The sequence below is a fragment of the Canis lupus genome, chromosome 1 (genome assembly GCF_011100685.1).
Source record: "Canis lupus familiaris isolate Mischka breed German Shepherd chromosome 1, alternate assembly UU_Cfam_GSD_1.0, whole genome shotgun sequence".
Taxonomy (NCBI): Eukaryota; Metazoa; Chordata; class Mammalia; order Carnivora; family Canidae; genus Canis; species Canis lupus.
In genome coordinates this window covers 68,536,087-68,551,505 of record NC_049222.1, presented here as the reverse complement: position 1 = coordinate 68,551,505, position 15,419 = coordinate 68,536,087, and the positions used below count along the sequence as shown (strand labels likewise).

Genomic DNA, 15,419 nt, shown 5'->3' with positions numbered 1-15,419 from the left:
AAAAAAAAAAAAAAAAAAGAAATTTCCCACATCTCTTTTCAATTGAAAAGGAAATGAAATATGGGTGCATCATGAATCTTTAAATAAATGAATAAATAAATAAATAATAAATAAATAAATAAATAAATAAATAAATGTAGGGCCTCTTGTGAAGGATGAGGGTTGCTCTTTCATTTCCAGGAGCCTTTCAGAACCACTTTCTTTATATTTTTTCAGGGCAGAGCTTCCTGCAGAACAGATTCTCAATTTCCTCTTACTTTCATTTTAGTTAAAACACTTAACTAGGAAATAATTTAAGTATAGCAATAAGAACAGAAATTAATATAGATACCTGTGTCCCCATCATCCGTATTTGACTTTTTACTACATTTGTCTAGATCTTTAAGAAAAAAAACATATTTGGATTTACTTTGATAATATTTTATTTAAAGTTTTAGATCTCTATTTATGACTGACCTATAGTTTTTCTTTCTTGATCCTGTCTTTTTTTAAAGATTTTATTTATTTATTCATGAGAGACAGAGACACAGGCAGAGGGAGAAGCAGGCTCCATGCAGGGAGCCTGACATGGGACTCGATCCTGGGTCTCCAGGACTTTTTTGATCCTGTCTTATACAGCGCTCCGGGATCAAGGTTATACCAGATTCATAAAATAAGCCAGGGAATATTTCTTTTTCTCCTCTTTAAGATGTTTTGGATATCAAGGCCTTGAAATTCTGGTAGATGTTATTATTTTGCAATGTGTAGACTATTCACTACCGACTCCACTCATTTACTGACTAGACTTCTACTCAGGTTTATTTTTCTTTATGAGTAAATTCAGATTTATTGTCCACTTCACCAAGCACTCAAATTTATTTGATGAAAGTTGCTCATGTACTCACATAGATCCATATTTATAAAACCTACATTATCTCGATAGTTCCCTTTCATCCCTAATCCCATCCATATGTGTCAGCTCTGCTTACTTAGTCTTATTTTGCCTGTTTATTGTAAGAATCAGCTTCCTAATATTTTTTCTAGGTCATTAATTTCTGCTTTTATTTGTATTCCTTCCTTTAAACATTATTTTTAACTTCTGGAGCAGAAACTTTAGATAATTAGGTTCAGTTCCCAGTTTTTCCTAATAACTGCACTTCAAATTTTACTTGCCATTTTGGTGCCACTTTATATGATATGTACAAGGTTTTTTTTCCATTTTGTTATTCAAAATTTTGTGGTTGTAATTTCGAATTATATTCTCCTTTGACCTATGAATTTCTTCGAAGTGTGATTTTTTTTTAATTTCAAACATTTTGGGGGGACACTGTTTGCATAGTTTTTAAATTTTATTGCACTGTGATCAGAGCATACAATGTAGATGGTATTGGAGCCCTGGGATTTACTTATATTTGCTTTTTGATCTAGTTCATGGTTAATCTCTCTCATTCTCTCTCTCTTTTTTTAAGTTTCACAAGTGCTTTATCTAATGGGGCATATAGAATTAACTATTGATACAGAGTTCTAAAGACCATGAAACCAAGCTTGTTTATTGTACTTTTCAAATCTGCATCCTTACATCTCTCTGCTTGACCTGTCAACTTTTGAGAGAAATGATAAAGTCTCCCTTTATTATTATCACAGATAAGTTGACTTCCTCATTCTGACATTTGCCTTTATTCATTCTTAGGCTTTGTAGTTGTTACGACTTTGTGGGTTCAAGATTTTGTAGTCTTCCTGCTAACCTGATCCTTTTGTCATATTGTGATGCTTTTCTTTATCTCTCATATCTCTCTTTTTTAAAAAATATAAAGCCTACTTTGATTATTAATGTTGGTACACCAGCTTTCTTCTGGTTAGCATTATGCTGGTGAACCTTTGGTATCCCTTCTTTCTCAGTCCTGTGCTCTTACAGTTAGTGGTATTTTGTGTACACCCTGCACTGATGGCTGCATTTGTTAAACATTTTCAAACCAATGTAAATATTATTGTCATTTAACTAGTGATTTTAATCTGTTTGCATTTATGGTGAAGACAACTTGAAACTCAGACTGTTACTGCTCATCAAAAATTCTACGTGCGTGTTTTTCCCAGCCTCTCCTACAGTTAGATGGAGGTATGTGATGATTCCTGACCAATAGACCAGACGGGGCCCGGGCCAAGGCAGGGAAGGGTGGGCATGTCTCTCCCGTCTTTCTCTTGCCTTGCCAGGACAACCTCGGAGACTACACGGTGTGGCGCAGCTGCAAGGTGGAGTAGGGTTGTCTGACACACATGGGGTGCGACATGAGACATAAATTTGGACTGTGGTAAGCAACTGATTTTTTAGGGGTTATTTCTTGAGGTAGCTAGTAATGATTACTCTGCTACCTAAAATCAAAAATACTCTGTATTTTGATTCTATCACATTTTGGGTTTTATATTTACCATATACTTTTTTGCTTCCATTTTTCTATTTTTTGCCTTTCAAAAAATTGATCAAAAATTCCACTCTCCACATTTTTCTTCTCTTCACTTATTTGGAAAGTATAGCTGTTTGTTATGGTTAAATTTATGTGTCAGTCTGGCTAGGCTATGGTAGCCAGGTTTTAATTTTTTTATTATTTATTTATTTATTTATTTATTTATTTATTTATTTATTTATTTATTTATTTATATTTTTATTTTTTTTTGGTAGCCAGGTTTTAGTCAGAGTCTATAACTTGCTGGGAACGTGTCTCTTCGATGTAATTCCCGTTTAAATCAGCAGACATTGAGTAAGTCGTAGAACTCTCCACAAGGTTTGGGAACCTCAGCTAAGCAGTTGATGACCTTAACAGAAAACACTGAGCTCCTCCCAAAAAGAAAGAATTCCGTCTCCAGACTGTCTCTGGACTTGAGGCTGTATCAACTCTTGCCTGGTTCTCCATCCTGCTGGCTTGTCCTGCTCAATTCAGACTTGACAGGCCCACAGGGGTGTGAATCAATTCTTTAAACCAAATTTCAGAAAATCTCTGTACCCATCCAACCATCGATCCATCCTATCAGTTATTTCTCTGCTGGAGCATGCTGGCTCACGTTGCTATTTTTATTCTTCTATAATGTTTAATATATATTTATTTATCCTCAATGTTAAGTTTAATCCTCAATGTTTAATATATATACTTAACAAAGTTTAAATCTAAACAGTTTTTTACTCTTTTCCCAGAATTTTAAGGACTTTAAAAATTTCTACCTCTGACTATCTGCACATTTTCATGTGGCTGTTCTCTTATTCTTTTTGTTCTACTTTTTAAAACAATTCTATACATTTAGTAATTATTTTCACTAGGATTTTCACAATGCTTAGATTGTATACACTTACTATTTTTCTGTTCACATTGTGTCTTTAATCCCCAGTTTCTGGATTCTGTTGACTTTCTTTTAGAAGTGCATTTTATGGTAGCTCAGTGAGAGTCTGTGATTGGTAGACCCTAGGTTCTTCTCTGAAGATGCCATTATTTTGTCCTCACCTCTGCATGAGGCATAACAGGACATGGAACCCTGAGTTGGCAGGAATATTATATAATTAAATAATATGCCATGAGGATATTAGTACATGGTCTTTCTACTTCTATTGTGACTTCAATGGGAAGGATGTTAACTGGCAAATACCTTTGTAGATAATCTGCATTTTCTCTCTAGATTTTTTCTTAAGATTTATTTATTTATTCATGAGAGACACAGAGAGAGAGAGATTGAGGCAGAGACACAGGCAGAGGGAGAAGCAGGCTCCTTGCAGGGAGCCCGACGTGGGACTTGATCCCGGGACCCCAGTGTCACGCCCTGAGCCGAAGGCAGGCGCTCAACTGCTGAGCCACCCAGGCGTCTCTCTCTCTCTGGATTATTTTAAGATTTAGTTTTCTTTTTCACTTTGGCTTCTGTCAGTTTAACAGTGATCCTTCCAGGTGTGGACTTGTTTTTATTTATCATGATGGTTTTCCTTAATTTGAGAAATTGTATCTTTCACCAGTACTTGAAAATTTTCAGTATCTCTTTGACCATTACTGCTCCTCATTTTCCCTCTTTCAGTTTCTGGAGCTCGTCATGGACTCACATTTTTACCATCTGCATTCCTTGCCTCCTAAACTCCTTTTATATTTTATATTTATATTCCTTGCCTGTGTTTGTTACATTCTGGACAATGTCTTCAACTCTTTCTTTCTAACTAATTCTCTTTTCATCTGTTACTACTATACTGTTTGGCCCTCCCATTCAATTTTTAATTTTAGTTACTATATTTTTCAGTTTTATTTTATTTTTTTAAATTTTAGCTATTTTCTTTTTTTTCCCTTTTTTTTAAATTTATTTTTTATTGGTGTTCAATTTACTAACATACAGAATAACCCCCAGTGCCCGTCACCCATTCACTCCCACCCCCTGCCCTCCTCCCCTTCTACCACCCCTAGTTCATTTCCCAGAGTTAGCAGTCTTTACGTTCTGTCTCCCTTTCTGATATTTCCCACACATTTCTTCTACCTTCCCTTATATTCCCTTTCACTATTATTTATATTCCCCAAATGAATGAGAACATATAATGTTTGTCCTTCTCCGACTGGCTTACTTCACTCAGCATAATACCCCCTCCAGTTCCATCCACGTTGAAGCAAATGGTGGGTATTTGTCATTTCTAATAGCTGAGTAATATTCCATTGTATACATAAACCACATCTTCTTTATCCATTCATCTTTCGTTGGACACCGAGGCTCCTTCCACAGTTTGGCTATCGTGGCCATTGCTGCTATAAACATCGGGGTGCAGGTGTCCTGGCGTTTCATTGCATTTGTATCTTTGGGATAAATCCCCAACAGTGCAATTGCTGGGTCGTAGGGCAGGTATATTTTTAACTGTTTGAGGAACCTCCACACAGTTTTCCAGAGTGGCTGCACCAGTTCACATTCACCCAAAAGCATAAGATACCTAGGAATAAACCTAACCAAAGAGGTAAAGGATCTATACACTCAAAACTATAGAACACTTCTGAAAGAAATTGAGGAAGACACAAAGAGATGGAAAAATATTCCATGCTCATGGATTGGCAGAATTAATATTGTGAAAATGTCAATGTTACCCAGGGCAATATACATGTTTAATGCAATCCCTATCAAAATACCATGGACTTTCTTCAGAGAGTTAGAACAAATTATTTTAAGATTTGTGTGGAATCAGAAAAGACCCCGAATAGCCAGGGGAATTTTAAAAAAGAAAACCATATCTGGGGGCATCACAATACCAGATTTCAGGTTGTACTACAAAGCTGTGGTCATCAAGACAGTGTGGTACTGGCACAAAAACAGACACATAGATCAGTGGAACAGAATAGAGAATCCAGAAGTGGACCCTGAACTTTATGGGCAACTAATATTCGATAAAGGAGGAAAGACTATCCATTGGAAGAAAGACAGTCTCTTCAATAAATGGTGCTGGGAAAATTGGACATCCACATGCAGAAGAATGAAACTAGACCACTCTCTTGCACCATACACAAAGATAAACTCAAAATGGATGAAAGATCTAAATGTGAGACAAGATTCCATCAAAATCCTAGAGAAGAACACAGGCAACACCCTTTTTGAACTCGGCCATAGTAACTTCTTGCAAGATACATCCATGAAGGCAAAAGAAACAAAAGCAAAAATGAACTATTGGGACTTCATCAAGATAAGAAGCTTTTGCACAGCAAAGGATACAGTCAACAAAACTAAAAGACAACCTACAGAATGGGAGAAGATATTTGCAAATGACATATGAGATAAAGGGCTAGTTTCCAAGATCAATAAAGAACTTATTAAACTCAACACCAAAGAAACAAACAATCCAATCATGAAATGGGCAAAAGACATGAACAGAAATCTCACAGAGGAAGACATAGACATGGCCAACATGCACATGAGAAAATGCTCTGCATCACTTGCCATCAGGGAAATACAAATCAAAACCACAATGAGATACCACCTCACACCAGTGAGAATGGGGAAAATTAACAAGGCAGGAAACAACAAATGTTGGAGAGGATGCGGAGAAAAGGGAACCCTCATACACTATTTTTCAGTTTTAGAAATTATATTTGCTTCTTTTACAAATTTTCATAGTCTTTAGTTCCTTTTCCATCACTCTTTTCTATTCATTCTTTTAACATTTTAACAACTAAACAATTTTATATTCCCTTTCAGATTTTTCAATACTCTCAGAATCATGTCAGACACCTTGCCTGCTTATCCTCATTCCTACTTGGTTATTTACAGTATATCTGAGCAGATATTCTATAAGATAGTGTATCTTCCAACATGCTCGAGAGGTTTCGGTAGCTAAGCCTAGTACACCTGCCATTAATTTCTCAGCTTGTAAAGCCTTGTATCATATGAAAGGTATAAATTTGGACCTCAGTCCATAGGCTTGTGATTTTAGCATCTTATGAGACACATTTTTCACAACTGGGGGCATGAAAAGAAACAAGGCTTCTAGGAATGTCCCTGAGCTGGAAGGCATGAGTGTTCGTTAATGGACAATTGCTCCAGAGTCTCATGTTTTTGCATGCCTTCAATCTGAGACTCCTCCTCTTGTAGGTTCAAGGTGATGTCTGTGATGTCTTCTCTCCCTGCCTTGTCTTTATAATCCCAGCCCCTAGACATTATGATGCATAATTATGTGCCAAATTCACTGAGCCACCAAAGTTCCAGCTCTAGAGTGTGCCATTCTGTTTTAACCGCCCTCTGTATTTTTAGATCTCCTTTTGTTTCTTCTTTCTAAAGTGAAGTATGGATTAAATTGGGGGAGTTATAATTTATTTAACATTTCTATGAATTTCTAACATCAAGATGGATCTGAATTAACTCAGGCTGTATGTTGTCAGAAATCTCTGGCTTTCCTTTCAGTTGTCCTTGCTTCCTATCAGAGTTTTTCTCCCCACTCATCTGCCACATAGGAGTAAATTTACAAAACTCTAGTTTGTTCCTTAGACTCTTGATCCTAAAGCAAGAGAAAACTCCTTTTGAGGTTTCTATGGATTTCTACTCTCCTGTTAAGGAATAAACACTAGAAGATCCCTTACAACAGCGGTTCATGTATTTATTAGAATCAAGGCTTTAAACTTATTTTTAGGCATATTTCCTCCTATAAAATATATTTATTTTTAGACTTTCCCCTCATCGCTATAGTTTATCTAAAGCCTACATCTTGCTTATACAGCACTGTTCTTTACAATATCCCTATTCTGGTTTCTATGAAAAAAAATACATTACTTACAAATTGCTTTCATTTTCTTCTGTATTTTATATTACTTTTTCTAGAAATGGCTGGAAAAGACCACGCTAAAGATTTTTAGAATGATGGCTCCCTCAAATGATGGGTAATTGTAGCAAGTAACAGAACTTGAATTTTGAGAATAAAGAGAAAGAACACAGTGTACTGGAGTCGAAGACCAGCACAAATTTTTCTATTTCTAATGCTCATTCCAGTGAAGATCAGACTGAAGACTGACACTAATTGAGAAAGGGGAGCCTGGGCTAGACAGTATGAATGGATATTGTTGGTGTGTGTGTGTGTGTGTGAGAGAGAGAGACAGAGACAGAGACAGAGAGAAGAGAGAGACAGAGACAGAGAGAAGAGAGACAGAGAAGAGAAAAAAGAGGAGAGAGAGAGAGGTGGAGAGGAGAAAAGTGAGAGGAGGGGGTGGAGAGAGAGAGAGAGAGTTGGAGACAATAGCTCAAGGATGAATAAGAGGGGACCCCAAAGAGAGGAAACCTCCCTTTGCCAGGGGGAAGTGAAAGAATGATTTGTTTTTGTTTTGTTTTTGCTTTTAAATGCAAGATACCAACCGGAAGTGATGACTGCCTAAATTTCCTACATGGAAGTATATGTGAGATAGCACATTCCATTGACTTCGAGAGAGGGAGAGAGAGAGAGGAAAGGAAGGAAGATGACGCTGCAGAATAGGTGAGACTCTGTGATAACTGCCGTGTGATGCTTCCTCCTGATCTTAAGGAACCAGAACTATGGAACTCATTCTACGTAGCCCTTCTTTTCATTGTTGTTGTTGCTGTTTGCTATTGGAAGGTACTAGATTCAAGTGCACAGCATCTGAGACATTTCCAGTGGAAAGGGCAGAGGGCCTCCTGTCCCAGGGCCGCTGGTGGTCATTCCAAGCGCCCAGCGGCTATGAAAGCTATTTGTCCACGTACTTCTAAAACCGGATCTAGCTGATAACATAGGTTCTAAGGTCACCTATCATCTGGAAATGTTTGAAAAAGGTTTAATTTTCTGTTGTTCTAGCATCGCAGGACTTTGTATAGCACCAAAGCGATTAAGATTAGAACAAAATAACCGGATCTTCATATTCTCTTTTCTAAAGAGTGACACATTTCCCTTCTCCTTTCCTCACACGAACCAATGAGAGGTACTAAATGAGATGTTATTGGAGATTGTGTGCCAGGAAAACAAATGCTTTATAGTATCTTCCCATCCTGACACTAACAGAAAAATAGTGTTTGTTTCTTCATAATGTCTACATTTTCAAAATATTTCATTTCGGTATTTAAATGAATGATGTATGCAGGACACATAGCTATTACTCTCTACATAGGAATGCTCCCCTATAATTGTTAATTGTATACAACCTCCACTGGCTTATTATTTAGTTGAATGATCAACTTTCTCTTACTCACATTTTCCTTGACTTCCTTCTTGATTGTGTTTGTGTTTACAAATAGGTAGACTTAAGTAGATTTTTAAAAAGTGAAGTTGGTAAAAATGCTGTCAGTTATGCTTTGAGGTCATTTCTACCATTCGTTTCTGTCCTTATGGTATTTTCAGTGCTTTTTATATTTCACATTATCTCACGTCCGTTTTCTTGACAGTAGTAATTGGTTGTTTCATTGCTTGTCTAACAGGTCCTTTTTCTCCTTATGTGAATTCCTGCTTTGTTTCTTTGTCCTTTCTTTCTGATTCACTGAAAACACTTTTCCTTCTCTTTTGGGTGAGACTCAAATAAGTAAAGGACTCTTCTGTATTTTTGTCCTTGAATTCCTCCATACATAAATAATAATCTCACTCTTCTCCATTTATCCAGCAATAATACCAGGTCTTATACATTTACAGAAAGCTAGCCCTATCTATGTAATTGCTTGACTTAACGGTCAGCAAATATATTTATTTTCTAGTAAAATAGAACTATATTATCATGACCTTAAAATTGAAACTCTATTTTTTTCTGTTCATAAAAATTTTTTTCTGGGACAAATCAATCTTCTTTGAGTTTGTGGATAGCCACTTGATAAATAAGTGATACACTTTAGCATTTATTTTGTCCTTTTTCAGACATTTAATTATTTTTATGTAGGATATGGAAAGAGAGAAGGAATGATGAGAACAAGAGGACATGTAGCAATGCATTACGACTCATTCCAGCTCTATGTTAGAGGCTGGCTGGATTGTCACATGTAAGCATCAGTGCTGAGAAACGAGAACATTTTGTGTCTGCATAAAAATGACAGCCTTCTACATATAAAGTCATAGTATTAAATTTGGGTGAATTAAACAGCTCTGTAATAAAAATTATTAGAAGTCTATAAAGATGAAGCAATGGCAATAGTAAGATTTTGATTGGTACAAATGATTATAGATGCACTTGAAAGATATTAGTTAGAATGACATTCATTCACTCCCTCATGAATGTTTATTATTTGCCAGGCACAGGGCTAGATGTTAAAAATGGTCCTACAATAAAGCACTGGTTAGATGAAAATAGTGAATTTGGAAATTTGGGTCTTTAAAATAGAAGATTTATGAGAAGATAGATAATTTAGATTTGAAAAACAGGTTCATTTTGAAAAAAATGACTAGGCATAGAGGAGTTTCTGCAATACTTGTATCACAATTTTGAGTATGAAATAAACAGAACATATGGTATTAGAGCTTAGTCCAGAGGGACTAAAACAGTAGTAACTGCTGATGGAATATGATGTTTTCAATACGACCATGAAATAAATAAACCTTCTAAGAATGTGGTAAATATCTTTATTATCCTTGGGATCCAAAAACACCTCTGTGCCCGATACCAAAGCAAAACAAGTATCGATCTGTTTCTCTAACACTAATTTTGTGTGTATATTTCATTCACAGTCTAAGGTCCAATCAAAGTTTTTTCCTCCTGAAATTCTGATGCGAAGACCACAGGAGTTCAAACATTTTAACTCCTCCTATGTTTCTTATGAAATGTTTTTTTTTAGCCTAAAATAGTTTTATGAATGTGCATTGCATAACTTATTTACAAAGTGTTGCCCTACATGTAAAGAATGAAGATTTGTCAGTATTGAAGATACTCAGATAATGTGCTATACTTGGAGCCCTCAAATTCTGAAATATTATTTCCAAGTGTATTTTGAACAATAACAGCAGCCAAAGATTGCTTTGAAGGTAAAGGTTTTAATTGATAAAAATAGTATAAATAGTTGAGAAGCATATGATTTCATGTGTCTTATGAAATGTACACTTTCTAGGCAAACTTCACATATAACCAATTTGTGAGCGCATTTAAGCAGTGGTGTTAATTTTCGGGGCACTTTCCCATTGATGGTATTTGGAATAATAGCGACAGACTTCCCTGTCCAGAGCCCTATGTTTAACTGTTTTTCTTCTGTGAGTTGGTGGCATAAACTGCTTGGCATCTGCAATAATTTCAAGACCCTTATCAGCAGTAGAAAGTAGTGAGAGATTGAGAAAGGAGTTCTATTATGATTATAGCACATTGAAAGTTTATTTTGGACACGATTTAAAAGGAGCCTTTGAAAGTAATTCAAAATAAATATTCTGGTTTACTGGGATTTTCCTGAGCTCATTTAAACTTGAGAAATTTCCTTTAGGTATTTGTTCCAAAAGACTGATCTGCATTTTTAGTACATAACACTATTTGTTCTTACCAGTTTTGTAGCTTCATGAGCAAGACCCTTGGCTTCTTGGGCAATTTTCTCAGCTTCATCAATAGAGTCCTTGATATGGCTGTAAGCATTGAAGGCTGCGGTGGCATTGAATGAGATGTTTTTAGCCTCATCAAGGATTCTGTTGGAATCACCCCCAAAAAGAACATCAGAACAGTTGGTACTCAAATGAAGAACATTCTACTTATAACAAATATGGCTTCCAAATGATCACAGCCAAGATCATTATGATTCCAAGTCATAATGAGGTACCTACTTATTGTATTATATTGTAGTTTTCAATTTAAATTCATATTCCTAAGTAATTCAGCTATGAAATACTACCAACATATTTTTAAATACCCATAGTATCTTTCAAAAATTTCTGCAGCCACAGACACCGTGCAACTGTGAGCAGCGAGATGATCCTTTATGTCATTTGTAAAGCACGCCATATGTCTCAGAACACTTGCACCATATTCCTGGAATGAATTTCACAAAGTCTCTTTAGGGGAGATGTACTGCCCAGACGAAGACAAGTGAATCCCAGAAGGTTAAATAGCTTGTTCCAGGTTACGTGACCGATACTCACTAATGAAGGACCTGGAGCCTGCATCTATGGACTTCTAGTTTACAGGCTAAGTGGGCAAAAGTTTACTATAACATGAATCATGCATGAATTGTGCCCAGGGTCTTCAAGCATTAATATTTTTCCTTTGTATCAATGATATCAAGCCCTAAAATAGAACTCACACATGTTATATATTAAATAACAGACTTGAGGCAATTATTCTTGGGGCTTATAGGACCGATATTTACTAGGATGATCCCAAAATTGTAGGGGAAACTTACCAGTTATACTTAGAAGGCTATTTCTAGGTCAAACACACCTTGCCACCCCTCCCTCCTTCCTCTGACCCATGTAAGAGTCCCAGCTATAGTGAGCTGTTATTTCACAGGGAACAATGTAGTGTCTCCCTGGAGTTTGAAATAGAAAAAAAAAAAAAAAAAAGACTTGAAGGCTATATATGGGGGCCATATTTTCAAAAGCCACTCTTCTAACAATAAAGAGTTTCGATTTCATTAAAAACATAAAAGTAGAATTTGAAGCAGACTGTGTGTTTATATATTATTATTTAAAATGCTAATAAGGCAACTGCTGTGCTCACTAATAAAGAACAGAAAATATTTTTTTCTTAGTATAGCCTAAGGCTATGTTCACTCCCTACCAAGCCATATTCGAATCCACTTTTAACTCAGACTTTTGATGCCGCTTCAGTGGAGCTTTGCCCAGACCCTCCTAATTAGGCTCTTCCACAGAAAGGCCATGTAGTTCGTATGTTCATAATTAGTGAAATCAAGATCTGAAAGAGATTTTCTACCATTTCCGCTCGTCACAACTCTTGGACAAGTGTCAAGATACATAGACGTTTCCAACAACAAATGACATACCCATCAAGGACAGCAGATGAGTCATTCAACTGAGCCGCGTGGCTCTCAGCCTGGGACACCTTCTCAGCAAGCTTCCTGTCCTTTATTTCCTGGGAGAGGTCATCAATTTTATCTTTAAGCTCCTCAGACATGGGCGGCAATTTAGTTTGAATGTCTTCAACGTACTGATACAGAGAGACGAGAGGGCATTTTAAGTAAGCGAATCCACACCTTCTCTCAGTCACTAATCTCTCTAGGAGATATAATTACACACACTTACCCTTTTTATGAAACCTCAACTTTACTAATAGAGCAAAAAGAGAATACAGAATAAAAGCTGTTATTTAATGACAAAGATTAGGAAATATATGGGGCAAATTTACACCGGGAGGAACCTAACTCGCTTTTTCTCAGAAAATGCTTCTTCGTAGGTATGAATGTATAAATGCTAGTCATCGGGATATTTCAGGCTACATGTGCTCCTCTTGCTGTAGATCACAGAGTCGACTGCCTCACACACTACGTTGGAAGTCTGCTTACAGGTTTACATTTCTCTTTTAACTAATGTCATATAAATATTGAGGCAGGTTTTAAGAGCTATCCTGGGAACAAGAAATGCCCTTCATCACTGAGGAGGAAATGCAGGTGTATAGGGTGTTGTGTGTACTCTCCCGCAGGAGCTCGCGTCTATTGGGAGAACAGCGAGGTTCTAACTGGTGCCAAGAGCGTGGCACGGTCACAACGGAGTCATGCAGAAGCGATGTGACACCCACGAGAAAAAACATACAACTAATATTTGCTTATGTCACCGAGATTTTTCAGTGTTTCCCACTTATGACAGCCTATGCCATTATTATTTGCTTTTAACGTCAGCTTTCATGAAATACTCACCTCTATGACTGAGTTGATTGCCCCTGCAAGACGGTTGGCTTCGTCCAGTAGGTCGTTGCCTTCTTTCAGAGTGTTCTCCGCTTGCTGTTTGCCGCGCTCAATAGCCTCCTTCTTTCTCTGTGGTACAGGAGGAACAAAAGGTCAAGATGCCCTTGGGAGGAAACCCCGTCCAGCCCAGTTTCCTTCCTTCCTGACCTCCTTGAGCTGAGAACACAGGCTGTGCAAAGCCAGCGCGTGTCGTGCTGGATGAGAGGGGCTAGACTACGCGGCCAGTCCGTCCAGGGTCACTGTATTTAAATGCCTCTATGGGGACTTTCTTCCTCGCAGTGTGAGAAAGTCACCCAGGAGAAGAAAAGTTATGTGCTGTTAGCGGAGGAGTCGAGAACTATTTCTGAAGCAAGACGGACACCCGTGTTTAAACTCGGGTGTGAGTGCTGGAGATGGGTGGCTGCAACGTGCTGGCGCCCTGAATCACACGGGACCTAGACTGACATCCCAAGACAGAAGGCCAACGGGGCATTTCGGGAGCACACACCTGAGCAGACTTTGTTTACTGGAGTTCTGGAAAAATTGGAAAATGTGAGATTTTTAAGGGAACTTAGGGGAAGTGCTTTTCAAAAAAAAAAGAGAAACGAACACATAGAAGAAAAAACTTAATGGACGGTTCCATTAAAAACGAAGCAGGTTCTAATTTTTCCTTGGTGCTGACAGCTCGCTTCCGAACCCATGGAGCTCAGTCCTCGCCGAGGGGGGGAAAATCCAGGAGAGAAGGTATCGTTATTTTGATATTTGAAGGGTACCTTTGCCTAACATTTTTCCCCCTTAAATGTCTCACTCATTCTTCCAATCACTTGTGGTTGAACCGGGTCCACTTTACACCTCTGTCATTGATGGTTCCTTAGGGATGATAAAGCTGCTCTCACATGGCTTTCCACGTCCACCTGAGCCAGGGAGCGGCATGGGCTTTCCTCATTTAACTCTACACTAACTGGCACGCTCCGGTGTTTATCACCTTTTAAAAGACCAGCAAGCTGAACAAATGATTTGCGGTCACACCGACCCCACTGATTTCCCACCGACTGATGGCGCAGGCCACAGGGCAGCCTCACCGACCCCATTGATCCCCACCGACTGATGGCCCAGATGACAGGGTGGCCACACCGACCCCACTGATCCCCACCGATTGACGGCCCGGGTGACGCGGTGGCCACACTGACCCCACTGACCCTCACCGACCAATGGCCAGGAGACGGGGCAGCCACAACGACCCCACTGACCCCCACCGACTGGTGGCCAGGTGACAGGGTGGGGCAGTGGCTCCGCCCGTGTTCCTCTGCTCCCCCAGCGCTGGCGGCCACCTGGAGCCCTCGCCCAGGGCTGTGCTCGGGGCCTCGGTGATGCTCTGGGGCCAGCATCCCAGGCGCACATCTGCTCAGCGGCCGGAGGGAGCCTGGCTGCCCTGACGTCCTGGAAGATCACCTCGCCCTCCCGAGCCCTGTGCCTGGGCTCTCGCGACTGTCACTCCCCTCATCCCTGCTATCAGGCTGTCCTTTTGGGGTCTCTAGCTGACGCTCCCAGCCCACACTCACCCGCGACAGGTCAAACTGCCTCAACTGAGGCCTGCGAGGCCAGGAATCGTTCCTGTGGGGCTCAGACACGTGGGTGGCCCACTGCCCGGGGCTGTCACATTGAACACACCCTGCTGTCCCCTCCCCTCCCGGGCCCCTGTGCTCCGTCCTAACACAGAATGAGTCCTCGAGCTCCTGAGAGCCGCTCACAGACCGCCCACAATGTGACTGTGATTCATGACTCCACTATTTCAACTGTTAAGGGTGGTTTTCGGGATAAGGCCCAAAGTCCTCACCTGGATCTCAGGATGCACCAGGATGCACCACGCCTGTCTTCTCCCCCCACAATCCCTCGCCTTCCCTTCCTAGGAGCTCTGCACTCCAATCCTATCAAACCGCTGCATTTCCCCTCAAATGCCTGGCATTGGCTTTTTTTCCACCTCCGTGTCTCTGCATGTGGTTTTCCCTATTTCTGGGATATTCTTTCTTTTCTACTTTGAGTGACTGGTTCTCATCACGCAGGACTCAGCACACTTCTCATGTCCGCTGGGAAGCCCTCCTCAACCCGGGGGTGATTTGGATGCCTCTCCTTTGGAGCTCCATGATGATTACCCTAGG

The 15,419-nt window shown here is 39.3% G+C and overlaps 1 protein-coding gene and 1 long non-coding RNA gene across 3 annotated transcripts in view; one reads left to right on the top strand and one right to left on the bottom strand.

Moving 5' to 3' along the window:
- LOC119875969 overlaps positions 1 to 8,161 on the top strand; it is a 37,462-nt gene extending 29,301 nt beyond the window's left edge. The window contains exons 2-4 of the long non-coding RNA XR_005353920.1: positions 2,014 to 2,095; positions 2,191 to 2,288; positions 7,808 to 8,161. This is a non-coding gene — a long non-coding RNA (uncharacterized LOC119875969). The remainder of the gene's footprint in view (positions 1 to 2,013; positions 2,096 to 2,190; positions 2,289 to 7,807) is intronic.
- The window catches only part of LAMA2 (laminin subunit alpha 2), a 584,053-nt gene that overhangs the window by 103,372 nt on the left and 465,262 nt on the right, over positions 1 to 15,419 (bottom strand). For both annotated transcript variants that reach the window (XM_038526758.1, XM_038526759.1), the window contains exons 38-40: positions 13,234 to 13,350; positions 12,364 to 12,527; positions 10,915 to 11,053 (exon numbers count right to left, since the gene is read on the bottom strand). In XM_038526758.1, the coding sequence (XP_038382686.1) occupies positions 10,915 to 11,053; positions 12,364 to 12,527; positions 13,234 to 13,350 (420 nt within the window). The remainder of the gene's footprint in view (positions 1 to 10,914; positions 11,054 to 12,363; positions 12,528 to 13,233; positions 13,351 to 15,419) is intronic.